At 43.6% G+C, this 12,948-nt stretch overlaps 1 protein-coding gene across 1 annotated transcript; it reads right to left on the reverse strand.

Annotated features, from left to right (window-relative positions):
* Positions 1-1,851: 1,851 nt before the first annotated feature.
* On the reverse strand, positions 1,852-11,619 carry LOC147103138 (ficolin-2-like). Its single transcript, XM_085963134.1, has 5 exons — positions 11,583-11,619; positions 10,308-10,435; positions 3,802-3,931; positions 3,582-3,716; positions 1,852-2,262 (listed from the first exon to the last, which is right to left on the reverse strand). The coding sequence occupies exons 1-5, from the start codon at positions 11,617-11,619 to the stop codon at positions 2,015-2,017; spliced, it is 678 nt and encodes a 225-aa protein (XP_085819260.1). The 3' UTR covers positions 1,852-2,014.
* Positions 11,620-12,948: the final 1,329 nt, after the last annotated feature.

Raw genomic sequence — 12,948 nt, forward strand, 5'->3', positions numbered from 1 at the left:
CTTCCGCTGTATGCAAGCGTGCAACTAAAATGGGTAACAGATGTTTGCAAACTCTCTCCCTAGGTGCACTGGAGTCCATTGGAGTTACACTTTCCGTGGACGAAGAACAAACATTTATGCAAAGAAAGGTGCGACTTTGGCATTTTTATTCTGAAAAACGTCCTCATTTGCTCCCAGGAACGATGGACCTGGGGGATTGCATTCACTCCTAATGCCACCTCCTTCTATGGAGCACACACCTCCATTTGCACAGGGTGGGGGACCTTCTTGCTCCAATAGGAGCTGTTCTCCTTTGCTGCAGAAGAACCTACAAGGACTCATCAGTTTTGCCCACATCCCTCCCATCAGCAATTTCTGGTAAGAGCTCTGATTTTCCTGCCAGCACAGAAACTGGTGTCTTCTTTAAGAGCTGGCTGAATTTTAAAGCTCCCAGCCTATTCTCTTGCTGGCTTTACTCTCCATGGAAATGTCCCATCTACAGGGAGATGTGTTGTGAATGAGTATTTGACCTTCAAAGAAGATGCCATGTAGTAGCTCATATGGCCCATACTCAGCTGCAATTTGGTCGGGTCTTGCTGCCTCAGATTTTAACCAATAATGGGGTGTGTGGGGGTTAAAATAGTGGGGGAGTACTAAAATAGAAGAGAAACCTGCCAGCAAACATGATCGGGGCTGGAAGAGGCGTAGGCATGTAGGCTTTAAAAAAAGTTTTTTTGATGGTTCCCTTGTGGGCATGGAGGAGCAGGAGTGCACAGATACAATGCTGGACGTTCAGTATTTGAATGTATTAATGATTCAAGGTAACTTTTGATAATGCATCACTGATTTTTATTATTTTATAATGTTCCATTATTTCAATGGAATACAGGAATCTGTTAAGTAATAAAAATCCTTGTGTAGAATTATTGGTTAAATGTGAAAGTAACTTTCACTTACAAATAGCAACAGTTTAAGATGAAACAGACACCAATATATGAGAAGTCACACAACACCAGGTTATAGTCCAACAGCTTTATTTGAGATCACAAGCTTTCGGAGCGCTGCTCCTTCGTCAGGCGAAGTGAAGCGATGCATATAGGCACAGCATATATAGTCAGAGAACACTGCCAGATGATTACAGGTAATCTTTCTAACTGCCCTTTATCACACCTCGGCAGAGAGATAATCACAGCAATCAAAGGTATGAAAGGTGTCCAAACAGGTCAGTCAGGAAAACATTACATCAAAGAACAATGAGGTGGGGTCACAAGGGGTCAAATGTTGCTGTGATTTCCAGCAAAAAAAAAAATTTTTATTCTTTGTTTTTTGTTTTTCATACAGACCCCAGCACCTGCAACATTTAGTTATTACATTTTAAATTGTTACAGTTAAATGAATTTTGCTGATGTTAAGTTTCACAAATATATTTGAAATACCTGCTTTACAAATAGTTACGGAAACAGCAGGTAGTGACGCTACTGAACGGGTACAAGTTACTGATCTCAGCGGATTGGTCAGGTAAGGGCACCATTTTAATAGGAACTTCAGAAATGTGGGAGCAATGAGGATTAGGGGCCGACCCAAATGATCACGTCGGCAGAGCATGGTCTTTGTGTCTGTCCTATTCTGATCAGAAGTGAAAAGCATCTCACACTTTGTGCCAGAAAATATACATAAATGTACTGTTGAGAATTGATAACTACACTAAAACATTTTCCACGTGGAGAATCCCTATTACTATTTGCTCTGTTGCTGAGGCACCTTTCATATTAGAAAAGCACTGCAGCAATGAACAAAGAATACCTTAATCATTAATAGCTGTTATTAAAATATAAAGGATATTATTTGAATACGAACTGGATATTACTGTGCTCATCGCTGTATATCTCATGTTACACAAGAAACCTGTCTTATTTTCTAAAGCCCCAGCTCCTGTATCAAAGGTAATGACTAACAATTCTGCTTTCCATGAAGGTTGAGAAAAACATTAATTGGCTCCTTTATTGTGTTGAATCGGAGAAACCAAACACAATCTTTATTCTGGCCTAATTTTCATGTCCACGTATTTGTAGGAATAATGATAGCCTTTTCCTGTACGCCAGTTTATCCCATTTGCATAAGAAGAATGATTGCCTTTTAGATAAAGACCATTAAGGTTTGAAAAATGACACTTTGAATACCACCAAGCTCCATTGTATATTGCAGCACAATGTCCAGAATCGCCGTCGTTGTCTCTGTCATGTGTGCTAAATGAATAGTTATTGTGCAGATTAAGCGAATCACCTGCAAAAATCAAAAAATAATTAATTAATTAATGCAAAAAATCCACAGCACAATAGGATAAATATCAATAATGTTTTTTAAAATAGTATCACAATGTCAAGCACTTATTCTAGATGAGACGTTAAACCGAGGCCCCGCCTGATCTCTCAGGTGGACGTAAAAGATCCCATGGCACTATTTCGAAGAAGAGCAGGGGAGTTATCCCCGGTGTCCTGGCCAATATTTATCCCTCAACCAACATAACAAAAACAGATTATCTGGTCATTATCACTTTGCTGTTTGTGGGAGCTTGCTGTGTGCAAATTGGCTGCCGCGTTTCCTACATTAAAACAGTGACTCCACTTCTAAAGTACTTCATTAGCTGTAAAGTGCTTTGAGACATCCGGTGGTCGTGAAAGGCGCTATATAAATGTAAGTCTTCCTTTCTTTCTCTGTCCATTACTTCTTTCTTTCTTTCGATATACTGCACCCCTCATTCTCAGAATACTGTTTGTGTGTGTGGCGTGCAGTTGGTGAGCCTTAGCTGTACTGCTGATTGCACCTAATTGTGGGTCCCACTGAGATCAGGGACGACAAAACTTTGCCCGTGCACTCTTGGATACACGCGTGGAGCAGTAGCACAGTGAAAGCAGCACCATATGGTGAATCAATCTGAGGTAATTGGCAATGAAAGTGACTCCAAACTGGACAAGTCAAAGGGGAAATGCAGCAATAGGTCTGGGATGTTATTGTGTCTCTATTATGTTTAATAGCACCTAGTTATTGCCAATAAGTCACTGTAATATAATGATCACAATAAGGATCAGTGCTAATGTTGGGACTTACTTTTTATTGGTGCCTTACAGGAATATAAACCACAGATAAGAGAATCATTTAACAGAATTAAAAGTTTCAACCAATGGGAAACCACATATATCTGCCAAGTTGTGCTCCTGATGTGGGTGTGTTTGGGGCAATCGCTCAAGTTGCTTCTTTTTTGAATAGTTTTGCATTTCCCCCAATTCAGAAATGTTCAGACAGACAACAGCGCACACACACTGCAAAAATAAAGATCCAAATTCTAACTTCACTTTTGCAGAGCTCAGACACACATTCTGAATTCTGTGCCTAACTGAAAATTCAGCTTTAGATTCCCTCTGACATACTGGAAGTTGGTCGTATGTTTGTACAATGCAGGCTAGTAGAAATGTATGTCATTGATTAACAGCTGGTACTTGGATTTGGCTTTTTATGTTGGGATATTTCCTCAGATTTACAATTGGGATATACAGTCACACTAAGGGCTACACTCTTCACATTGGAAGAAAAGGATTTCATACCTATATCACCGACTGTGTATTCCCCCAAAATAAGTCTGTATTTCTCAGATTCATCGAGGATCTTAAAAGATTTATATTCAGCAAATCCTTTTTTGCCTTCAAAATCCTTCACATCTATACGCAACTGAAAAATGCCTGGAGAAATAAAAGTGGATAAATGTTTAATTAGGAAAAATGGAATAAACATTCGATGTGATTTTAAAAATTAGTTTCAGATGACCTGTTTTTATCAGCGCATGAATGTTGTCATTTCCCAGCCAGAATTCTGAGAGTTGATTCCCAAATCCTTTCTTGTAGCTAGTCCAGCCTCGATAAAAAGAAACAGAACCATCCTTGCGCTTCTGGAATACCTAAAGACATGGAAACACGGTGATACAGTTCCTGTATGGATCTAATGGTGACTGAGAGACATAGGCCGGAATTATAATAGAGAGGCATGTTGGGAGCGGCAGGGGGCTAGAAAGTAGTTGGGAAACCTGGGAGAACAGGCTTCCCACAGGCCCTGCCAAATTTAATGGCAGGGCCTGATTTGTATTTCAAACCTTTGCTTCCCACTCGCAGACTGCCAGATGGAGAGGCTGGCTGGCTGTGGGCAGGTAGGCCTGTGGCACTAGGCCGCAGAGAGGAGGGAGGGAAGGAAGGAGGGAGCGGGTGGGGGCTGGGGGGCTGCACCAGCATTGTGAGGGGTGATGGGGGGATCGTGGGGAAGGATTGAGGCCGGAGGAGCATCGGTTAAATCTGAAATGCTGGTTAAATCTGAGGCACGCCAGCCTCATTATAATATTTAAATGGGCGACCCGCCTCCTGGAAGTGGGTTGGCTGCCTGCTCCCCGTCTCTCCTCCGTTTAAACCAGAAGTGGGCGGGTTGGAGGCAGGTTGGTGTAACATTTGCATATTGAATTATCATTGGCCCGCAGGCATCTGTAAGGAATACCTATTATATTCACATGTGATTGATGTGCCTCAATAATTCCGAGACTCGAAGTTAGCAGAACAAAAACAAGGCTTTTATTAACTTAGAACGTAACACGTAAAAGAGAGTGATGTCTTCCTTCTGGAGACTGAGGCCGGACTGAGCCAGCCTACAAACGGGGCCAGGTATGGGCGGAGCCCTACACACAGCACATTCCAGTATACAATACAGCACATTCCAGTACACAATACAATGAGGTCTGGGGGAAGGGAAATGACACTGAAACCGATCTCAGTCACAGGCAGTGATGATGATGAATATTTCATCACAGTGATCACATGCTGAGTTGTCATTGGCCTGCAGGCATCTGTAAGGGGTCTTAACTCCATCTTGTAACCACTGTACTGCTGTGTGTTTGAGATCACAGACCTGATGCTTCATAAAAGAGTTTAAACTGTAATACTCCGTTGTCCTGCAAGTTATTATTTTTGTACAAAGTGTGCAAAACAAGGCAGTTGGGATTCTGTTTTTTAACACTTTAACCTCCTACCCAACCCCAACCCACCTGTTTTTTGGGGTTAAAATTCCCCCCATAGTTAGTTAGACACTGGCCTGTTGAAAATTAAACCTGCTGAGATTAAATTTAACTGTTGGAACAACAATCTTCTTTCTGCCTCCTATAAGGATTGTATGGAAAGTAAATGTAAACAATCTCAACCTAATTCCCAATCTGTCTGGGTCACAAATAAAATCTGCATATTACCAGAACAAAAATGACCTCCCAGTAAGTCTATCACATTTGGGCAATCGAGAGAATTTTCAAGAATTGCATCCACAACTTAAACTTAAGCTTATGGATCAAAAGAACTGAGGAATGGCATCTGAGGAATTGTTCCAATAGTAGAAGGTCACACAGTTCTGGCATGAAATCTTTTAGAGACAGCAGACAATGATTACCTCGAGACGCTGCCCTACCTGCTCATACCTGTTCCAGTACAGCTACAACACTGGCATCTATCTATGTGGAAAACTGCCCAAGTATGTCCTGTCCTCAAAAAGCAGGACAAATCCAACCCGGCCAATTACTGCCCCATCAGTCTACTCTCAATCATCAGCAAAGTGATGGAAGGTGTCATCGACAGTGCTATCAAGCGGCACTTACTCACCAATAACCTGCTAACTGATGCCCAGTTTGGGTTCCGCCAAGACCACTCGGCTCCCGACCTCATCACAGCCTTGGTCCAAACATGGACAAAGGAGCTGAATTCCAGAGGTGAGGTAAGACTGACTGCCCTTGACATCAAGGCAGCATTTGACCGAGTCTGGCATCAAGGAGCCCTAGTAAAACTGAATGTCAATGGGAATCAGGGGGAAAATGCTCCACTGGCTGGAGTCATACCTAGCACAAAGGAAGATGGTTGTGGTGGTTGCAGGTCAATCATCACAGCCCCAGGACATCGCTACAGGAGTTCTTCAGGGCAGTGTCCTAGGCCCAACCATCTTCAGCTGCTTCATCAATGACCTTCCCTCCAACAGAAGCTCAGAAATGGGGATGTTCGTTGATGACTGCACAATGTTCAGTGCCATTCACAACTCCACAGATAATGAAGCAGTCCATGCCCGCATGCAACAAGACCTGGACGACATTCATGCTTGGGCTGATAAGTGGCAGGTAACATTCACGCCACAGAAGTGCCAGGCAATGACTATCTCCAACCAGCGAGAGTCAAAACACCTCCACTTGACATTCAATGGCATTACCATCGCCGAATCCCCACTATCAACATCCTGGGGGGTCACCATTGACTAGAAACTTAACTGGACCAGCCACATAAATACTGTGGTAACAAGAGCAGGTCACAGGCTAGGTATTCTGCGGCGAGTGTCTCACCTCCTGACTCCCCAAAGCCTTTCCACCATCTACAAGGCACAAGTCAGGACTGTGATGGAATACTCTCCACTTGCCTGGATGAGTGCAGCTCCAACAACACTCAAGAAGCTCGACACCATCCAGGACAAAGCAGCCCACTTGATTGGCAACCCATCCACCACCTTAAACATTCACTCCCTCCACCACCGGCGTACCGTGGCTGCAGTGTGTACCATCTACAAGATTCACTGCAGCAACTCGCCAAGGCTTCTTCAGCAGCACCTCCCAAACCCGCAACCTCTTCCACCTAGAAGAACAAGGGCAGCAGGTGCATGGGAACACCACCACCTCCAAGTTCCCCTCCAAGTCACACACCATCCTGACTTAGAAGTATATCACTGATCCTTCATCGTCGCTGGGTCAAAATCCTGGAACTCCCCACCTAACAGCACTGTGGGAGTACCATCACCACACGGACTGCAGTGGTTCAAGAAGGCGGTTCACCACCACCTTCTCAAGGGCATTTAGGGATGGGCAATAAATGCCAGTGACGCCCAGATCCCATAAAACGAATAAAAAATTAAAAAATACAACACATATCTCGGTCTGAAAAATTGCTACAATCATGCATAAAAGTTAGCAATCCACCGTTTAGTACTAAGTGGGTTAAAATGTAATGAAATATATATACACACTCACTACACTATAGTATAATAAAAAAAGACTGCTGGGAAATACTCAGCAGACGAAAGGTCATTGCCTGACCTGTTGAGCATTTCCAGCATTTTCTGTTTTTATTTTAGATTTCCAGCATCCACAGTATTTTGCTTTAGCCACGCTATACTATACTTGCCTAATGCCTCCAGCCAGCCAAATCCTATTCAAACCATTAGACAGATGGGAGAAGGGGATTGATAATGACAGTTTAGGGTCTCATATGGTGTAATGTCTTAATCTAATAAACTCATTCTATAATTCATTCCTTTAACACTTATGGGGGGGTAATTTTTACTTTCCCCGCCTGGGCAGTATTGCCCGCCCGTTATTGAACACGTCCAATTTTCATCCCATTCACTTCAATGGACGGCTTCGAGAACCAGCAGGCAATCTGCTTTGCCAGATTTCCACCCAGCCGGAGAAGGTGAAAATTACCCCCATTGATCCCATTTCTCATTCTCAATCAGATTTCTATTTGTTAAATGCATCATGTAAAATGTAACCTCAAGTCGGTTTCAAACATGGTTGATGCCAGAATTTTACCATTTAAAATACTTTTTCCACCATTGATAGAACCCCAAGAATGTAGAATCACAGAAACAGTCAGTTGTGGCAAAGCCACCAAGGGACTCCTGTATGATTGTATAACTGCCTTTAACAGAGTGCTTCAGCACCTATGTTTGTTTACTGTATGTAAATAGCCCGTTCTCGGTAAGTTCCAGAACCAGCGCGATGACGTCATCACGTTGGTCACGTGACGTCCCGAACGGCGGGAAACATGATGACGTCATGACGTCAGACTGGGAGGCTCCCTGGTTCAGACCTCGTGGAGCCAGCCACAAGTAAAGACCTGTTGATTGTTTCTCCTGCATTTCATTGTTTTGTTCTACCAGTTTGCATTAAACTTCGTTTAGTTATCGGACTGGCTCGATCTCAGTATTTCAGTTAGGGATCTGACCATTCCTACAGTAATGATTTTGATGAGATAAAACTGATAACTTAATTTTGTGATTCTAGGCTGTAGCAGAAACCTTTACAAATATGGGGTTGGATGTGAGCGGAAAAATTCCTGATGAGTTGGAGTTTGTGTAGAGTAGAGTTTGGAATGTTGGCAAGGAGATGTTTGGAACAGTTGAGCCTGGAATGGAACAAGGTGTGGGGAGGAGTTTCAGTGGATTTGGAGGTAAGGTAGGGGAGGAGGTGGGGGATTAAAGAGTGAAGCTAGGCCATCTTCATTTGGACCAGATGTGGGGTTTGAAGTCCAGTTCAGGGTCAAACAGGACATGAAGGTTCCACACTGTTGGGTTCAGCCTGAATGAGCAGCCAGCAGGCGGGTTGAATCGAGAGCTAAGCATCAGAGTTTCTCAGGGGCAGAGGAGAATGGCTTGAGCCTTGCCAATCTGGAGCTGAAGAAAGTTTGGCTCATTCACAACTTGATGTCCGACAGCACATCAACACTCGTGGAATTAAGCAGGTAAAACTGGGCCTCATCAACATGCAAGTGGTTGGTGACCCCTTGCTTGTAGATAGTGGGCCGGATATTCCGATCCCTACGGGTGGGTACGCGATGTGTACAGACCCGTAGGGACATTGGAAATGCCGGTTTCAGGCATACGCTGAAAACCGGCATTTCCGATCTGTCAAGAATGCTCTTGACAGGTCGGACGCCTGCCCTGGAGAAGGGCCTCTGCGGGTGGAGAGTTCCGCTTTCTGCAGAACCTCTGCCCACAGAAAACCCTTAGAAATCTTACGCCTGGTAAAAGCAGACTATGGTGTGTTGCTATGGTGAGCAGGTATAAGGCCTGCTTTTACCAGCATAAGATTTGAAAAAAGTAAAAAAAAAAATTTTCACTCATTTATCATTTAAAAATACTTTTAAAAAGGTAAGTTTATTTTTAGCCCCATAAAAATCTTTAACTATTTTTTTCAAAAAATTAAATTTTTGTTTAAAATATTTAATTTATTGTAATTTCAACTAATTTAAAAAATGTGATTTTTTAAAACATTTATTTAATGTTTTAGAGTGTTTTGGGATGATCTCCATTCATATATTTGACAGGTCTTCCTGTCAAGTGTATGAAGGGAGATTCCCTTCTCCTATTGGCTCCCCATGGCCCACGTGATCCCAGGGACGCTTACGAACCGCATACGCCCCTGGGATACGTGGGCCCTGCGCACTTGGAGTTGGAGAGGCCCAGCATTGGAACTATACACACCTCGGGAACCCTCAGGTAAGTGCGTAGATTTTTTCCAGATCGGAGGCCTCCGCACACGGGAAGCCTCCGATCGGAAAATACGGCCCATTGTTTTGCTGAGAAGCAGCATATGAATGAGGAAAATGAAGAGCCAAGGATGGAAACTTGGAGCATGCTGAAGTGGTCGTGCAGTTAAGGAAAGAGAAACCACTTCAGGTGGTGTGTTGCTATGGTGAGAGGTAAGAATGGAAGCCTGATAGGGTGGAAGATCACAGAGGAAAGGCTATGGAGGATAATGGAGTGGTTCAATGTGCCAAAGGGCACAGAGAGGTAGAGGAGGACATGAAGAAATGCCATTGCACAGAAGTATTGGAGACTTTGATGAAGACACTCTTGGGATAGAAATTGAAATTGAAAGTGAAATAAAGGGATTCAAATACATATGGATATGGATTTTCATAGTGATTATGTATTCAAGAACTTTGAACTTTGAAAAGGAAGGCAAAATTAGAGATTGGGCAGTAGTTGTTTAGGCTGCCACTCTTTAAAGAGGAGGTGATGACAATAGTTTTGAAGGGGGGAACAATACCTGTGAAGAGAACTATTGGTGATGTTGCTGAGCTTTAGATGAAGAAGATCAACAGGGGCTGGTTTGGAAGGGGAAGGGGTCAAGGGAGTAGGAAATGGGTTTCATGGAGGTGGTGAATATCATGAGGCCTGCAGGTAGAAATAGGGAAGAACCTATAAAGCATTGCGAGGTGAGGTGTGGGGTGTGAAGGGCTGGGGCCTGGGAGACAATAGGGCAGGAGGATGCTGGAGCAGCCAAAAGGATAGCTCAGTTTTACAGGTACAGATATTCATGGGCTCTTTGCTTCTGCCATTAAGGTGAAGATGTGGAGGCAGGGAAGGGAAGCTGAAAGAGACAGAGCACGCAAGACATGATATTAACTGTTATACCACTTGTAAAATGACCATTATTATTAATTCACTGGTGGTTTATAAATATCACGTAGCAGAAATTATTCACTCACCAGCCATCCTCCACCATCTGTGTCCATATCACAGAACACCGTTAGTGACTTACAGTTTTCCGGGTATATGGTGTACCAGCCACTCAGTGTTACTCCTCTGTCTTGCAACTGCTTACAGTTCCTAGCACCTAATGAAAAGGAAAGATGAGTGAGACTGAGAGATATTTAGTTTACCTCCAGCTTATATACATTTTGTTTACATCCTACGGCCAACTTTAGTCCAGTTTACACTATTTTTTTGATTAGCCACTTGCAGAAGCCCACCATGCTTAAGAGTCTCCAAATCTAACTGTTGAGCAATCCACATGGTTTCATTTGCCTGTTATGGAGTGCACCTTCTGTCCCTGTACGTCACCCACTTAAGTACCAGCCACTCATTGTTACTCCCTTGTATTGCAACTCCTTACAGTTTCTGGCACCTAATAAAGAGGAACGGTGAATGAGACTGGGAGATCGTCACTTTACCTCCATCTTAGATGCATCTTCCTTTTATGTTCTATGCTATAGTTATTGCCAATTATTTATAGTCCAATTCGCACCACAGATGTAAAACATTTATTGAAGCCATATGACAAGCAACATGGTAATGTGAACCCTAACAAACCAATGACGATGGCTTTGAACCAAGTACCCATGATTAAGTTTGATACTGACTTGAAATTGATATTTCACTAGTCTAAGGCACTGTGAACCCTGTAACTCAGTAGGATTTAATTTCCTTTTAAATTCAATTGCAATCTGCCGAAGTTGTGTTTTGACACACACGGATAATATTTGCTGCTGAACAACTGTCTCCTCTCAGCAGAAGTTCTAACCAAAGCTATGAGAATTGTTTGGTTGGACCTAGTCTAATAAAGGTTGAGTACCTTACCTGGGCAGGGACAGGATCCAGCTTGTCTGTGACACATTTGAATTAGTTCTAGATATTAACTATATAGACTGACAATTGTCCACTGGGGCAAAGCACTGGAGGACAGTTGGCACCATTAGCCACAGCCCAACAAGTGTCAGTGTCTTCAGGGGAGGAAGGGAGGGAGAAAAACAAAAGAAAATTGAAAAAAAGAGAACAAACATTAGAACATAAGGAGTAGGTGCAAGAAATAGTTATTCAGCCCGGCTATTTCAGATGGGCTAACTCCTTCCTGCATTGGTGTCAAGCAAACGTCCCACTACTCTCTGCTAAATAAAAAATAAGGATCAGGATAATGCACCGAAGTTTGTGTATTTAATTACAATTTTCATTACAATGAAGCTTAAACAAACATTGAAACTTACCAGTCTGACAGGCGAAAGATGGATCCAGAGTGGCCATTTCCCCTGTATATACAATAACAACTTGTCAATTAAATCTCAGTGCTGGATAACACAACACGTTCAAAGGGGTAGAAATTAGTCTTGGTATCGGATTGGCCGCCCGTTATACACACTGCCTGATGGGCAGTTCCGCTGACTGAATATCGAGTAGGCATATAACAGGCGGCTGACAAATTTCTATGCCAAAGTATTGTGAACAAGTAAAGCCTGCAATATTCTACAAGGACTGTGGTGCTGAGAAATACCTGCAATATTTACAAAAAATACAACTTACAGCCCTCACTGAGCAAACATGCTCAAATGGGACTTTTAGTGAAATTTAAGGACACAGATATACGCAACAACAACGTGCATTTATATAGCGTAGTAAAAAATCCCAAGGCACTTCACAGCAGTCCTGAGATTAGAAGTTCACCATGTGGGCAATAAACGGGTATGAAGCATAGATGTCAGGTGGCGCTGTAGCACAGCACATTGGTGCTGCAGCATCCTGGGCCAGGGGTGATAGGCGATGGATTCATACCCGCTTATTGCCTACATTTTTATTTCTAATCTCAGGACTTCTATTGTCATGGGGCTGGGGGCTGTGGCCAGGGTGGAGAAAGGGAAGGGAGGGTTGAGTTAACTTAAATAAATATTAAGTCTACTTGGGTTTTGCCATCTGTGGCACTGACACATTTAGAACAACTGTTATGATTAACTTTACACAAATATTCTTTTTATAAAATTGTAAAAAAGCAATGCAGATTGACATTGGCCCAGAGTTTGCTGCGGACATAATGGCGAGTTCAATGCGCATGTTGTTATTAGTGTGTAAATAACCCAGCAACTAGTGATGAGAAAGAGATATAGGGAAGGGAAAATTGGCTCGCGCCCCCTTTTGGTGTGCTAACTTCACCGGGGCGCTACTTTTAGCGCCCTGAAAAAATTAGTGCCCCTGCGCCCGAAATTCAATTCACTCTGCAAGCGCTTCCCCTCCCTCTTGGGGCGCTCCCATTGATTATCGCGGCGCTACGTCTAGCAACACCACGGTACTACAGGCCTCCCTCCCCTGATTAAAGGGAAGGGGCCTAGCGCAGCGTGCACCGGGGCCCTGCTGGACCACTGGGTAATGGGGTGCCAGCAAAAGAGCCCGACACTCAAGAGGAGTGCCAGGCGGATGGATCGCAGCCGGCACCCCGCAGCAGGAAGCAAGAGGGGGCAGGTGCTGGCAGGTGGCCCAAAAAAAATGGCCGCCCGGCACCTTGCCCTTTATTTATCGCCGCCCTGGCTGCAAAAACGCCACCCTGACCCTGTCCGACATGGCGTCCGGCGGCAGGTCAGGGGC

Source organism: Somniosus microcephalus, chromosome 20 (assembly GCF_052327205.1).
Source record: "Somniosus microcephalus isolate GS21.2 chromosome 20, FLI_Smic_1.0, whole genome shotgun sequence".
Classification (NCBI taxonomy): Eukaryota; Metazoa; Chordata; class Chondrichthyes; order Squaliformes; family Somniosidae; genus Somniosus; species Somniosus microcephalus.

Excerpts from the sequence above, each read along its gene's own strand:
- LOC147103138 (XM_085963134.1), bottom strand. The coding sequence starts at position 11,619 with ATGGCCACTCTGGATCCATCTTTCGCCTGTCAGACTG. Across the intron at positions 3,717-3,801 it reads TCATGCGCTGATAAAAACAG|GCATTTTTCAGTTGCGTATA; the intron begins GTCATCTGAAAC and ends TTATTTCTCCAG. Across the intron at positions 2,263-3,581 it reads ATACACAGTCGGTGATATAG|GTGATTCGCTTAATCTGCAC; the intron begins GTATGAAATCCT and ends TGATTTTTGCAG.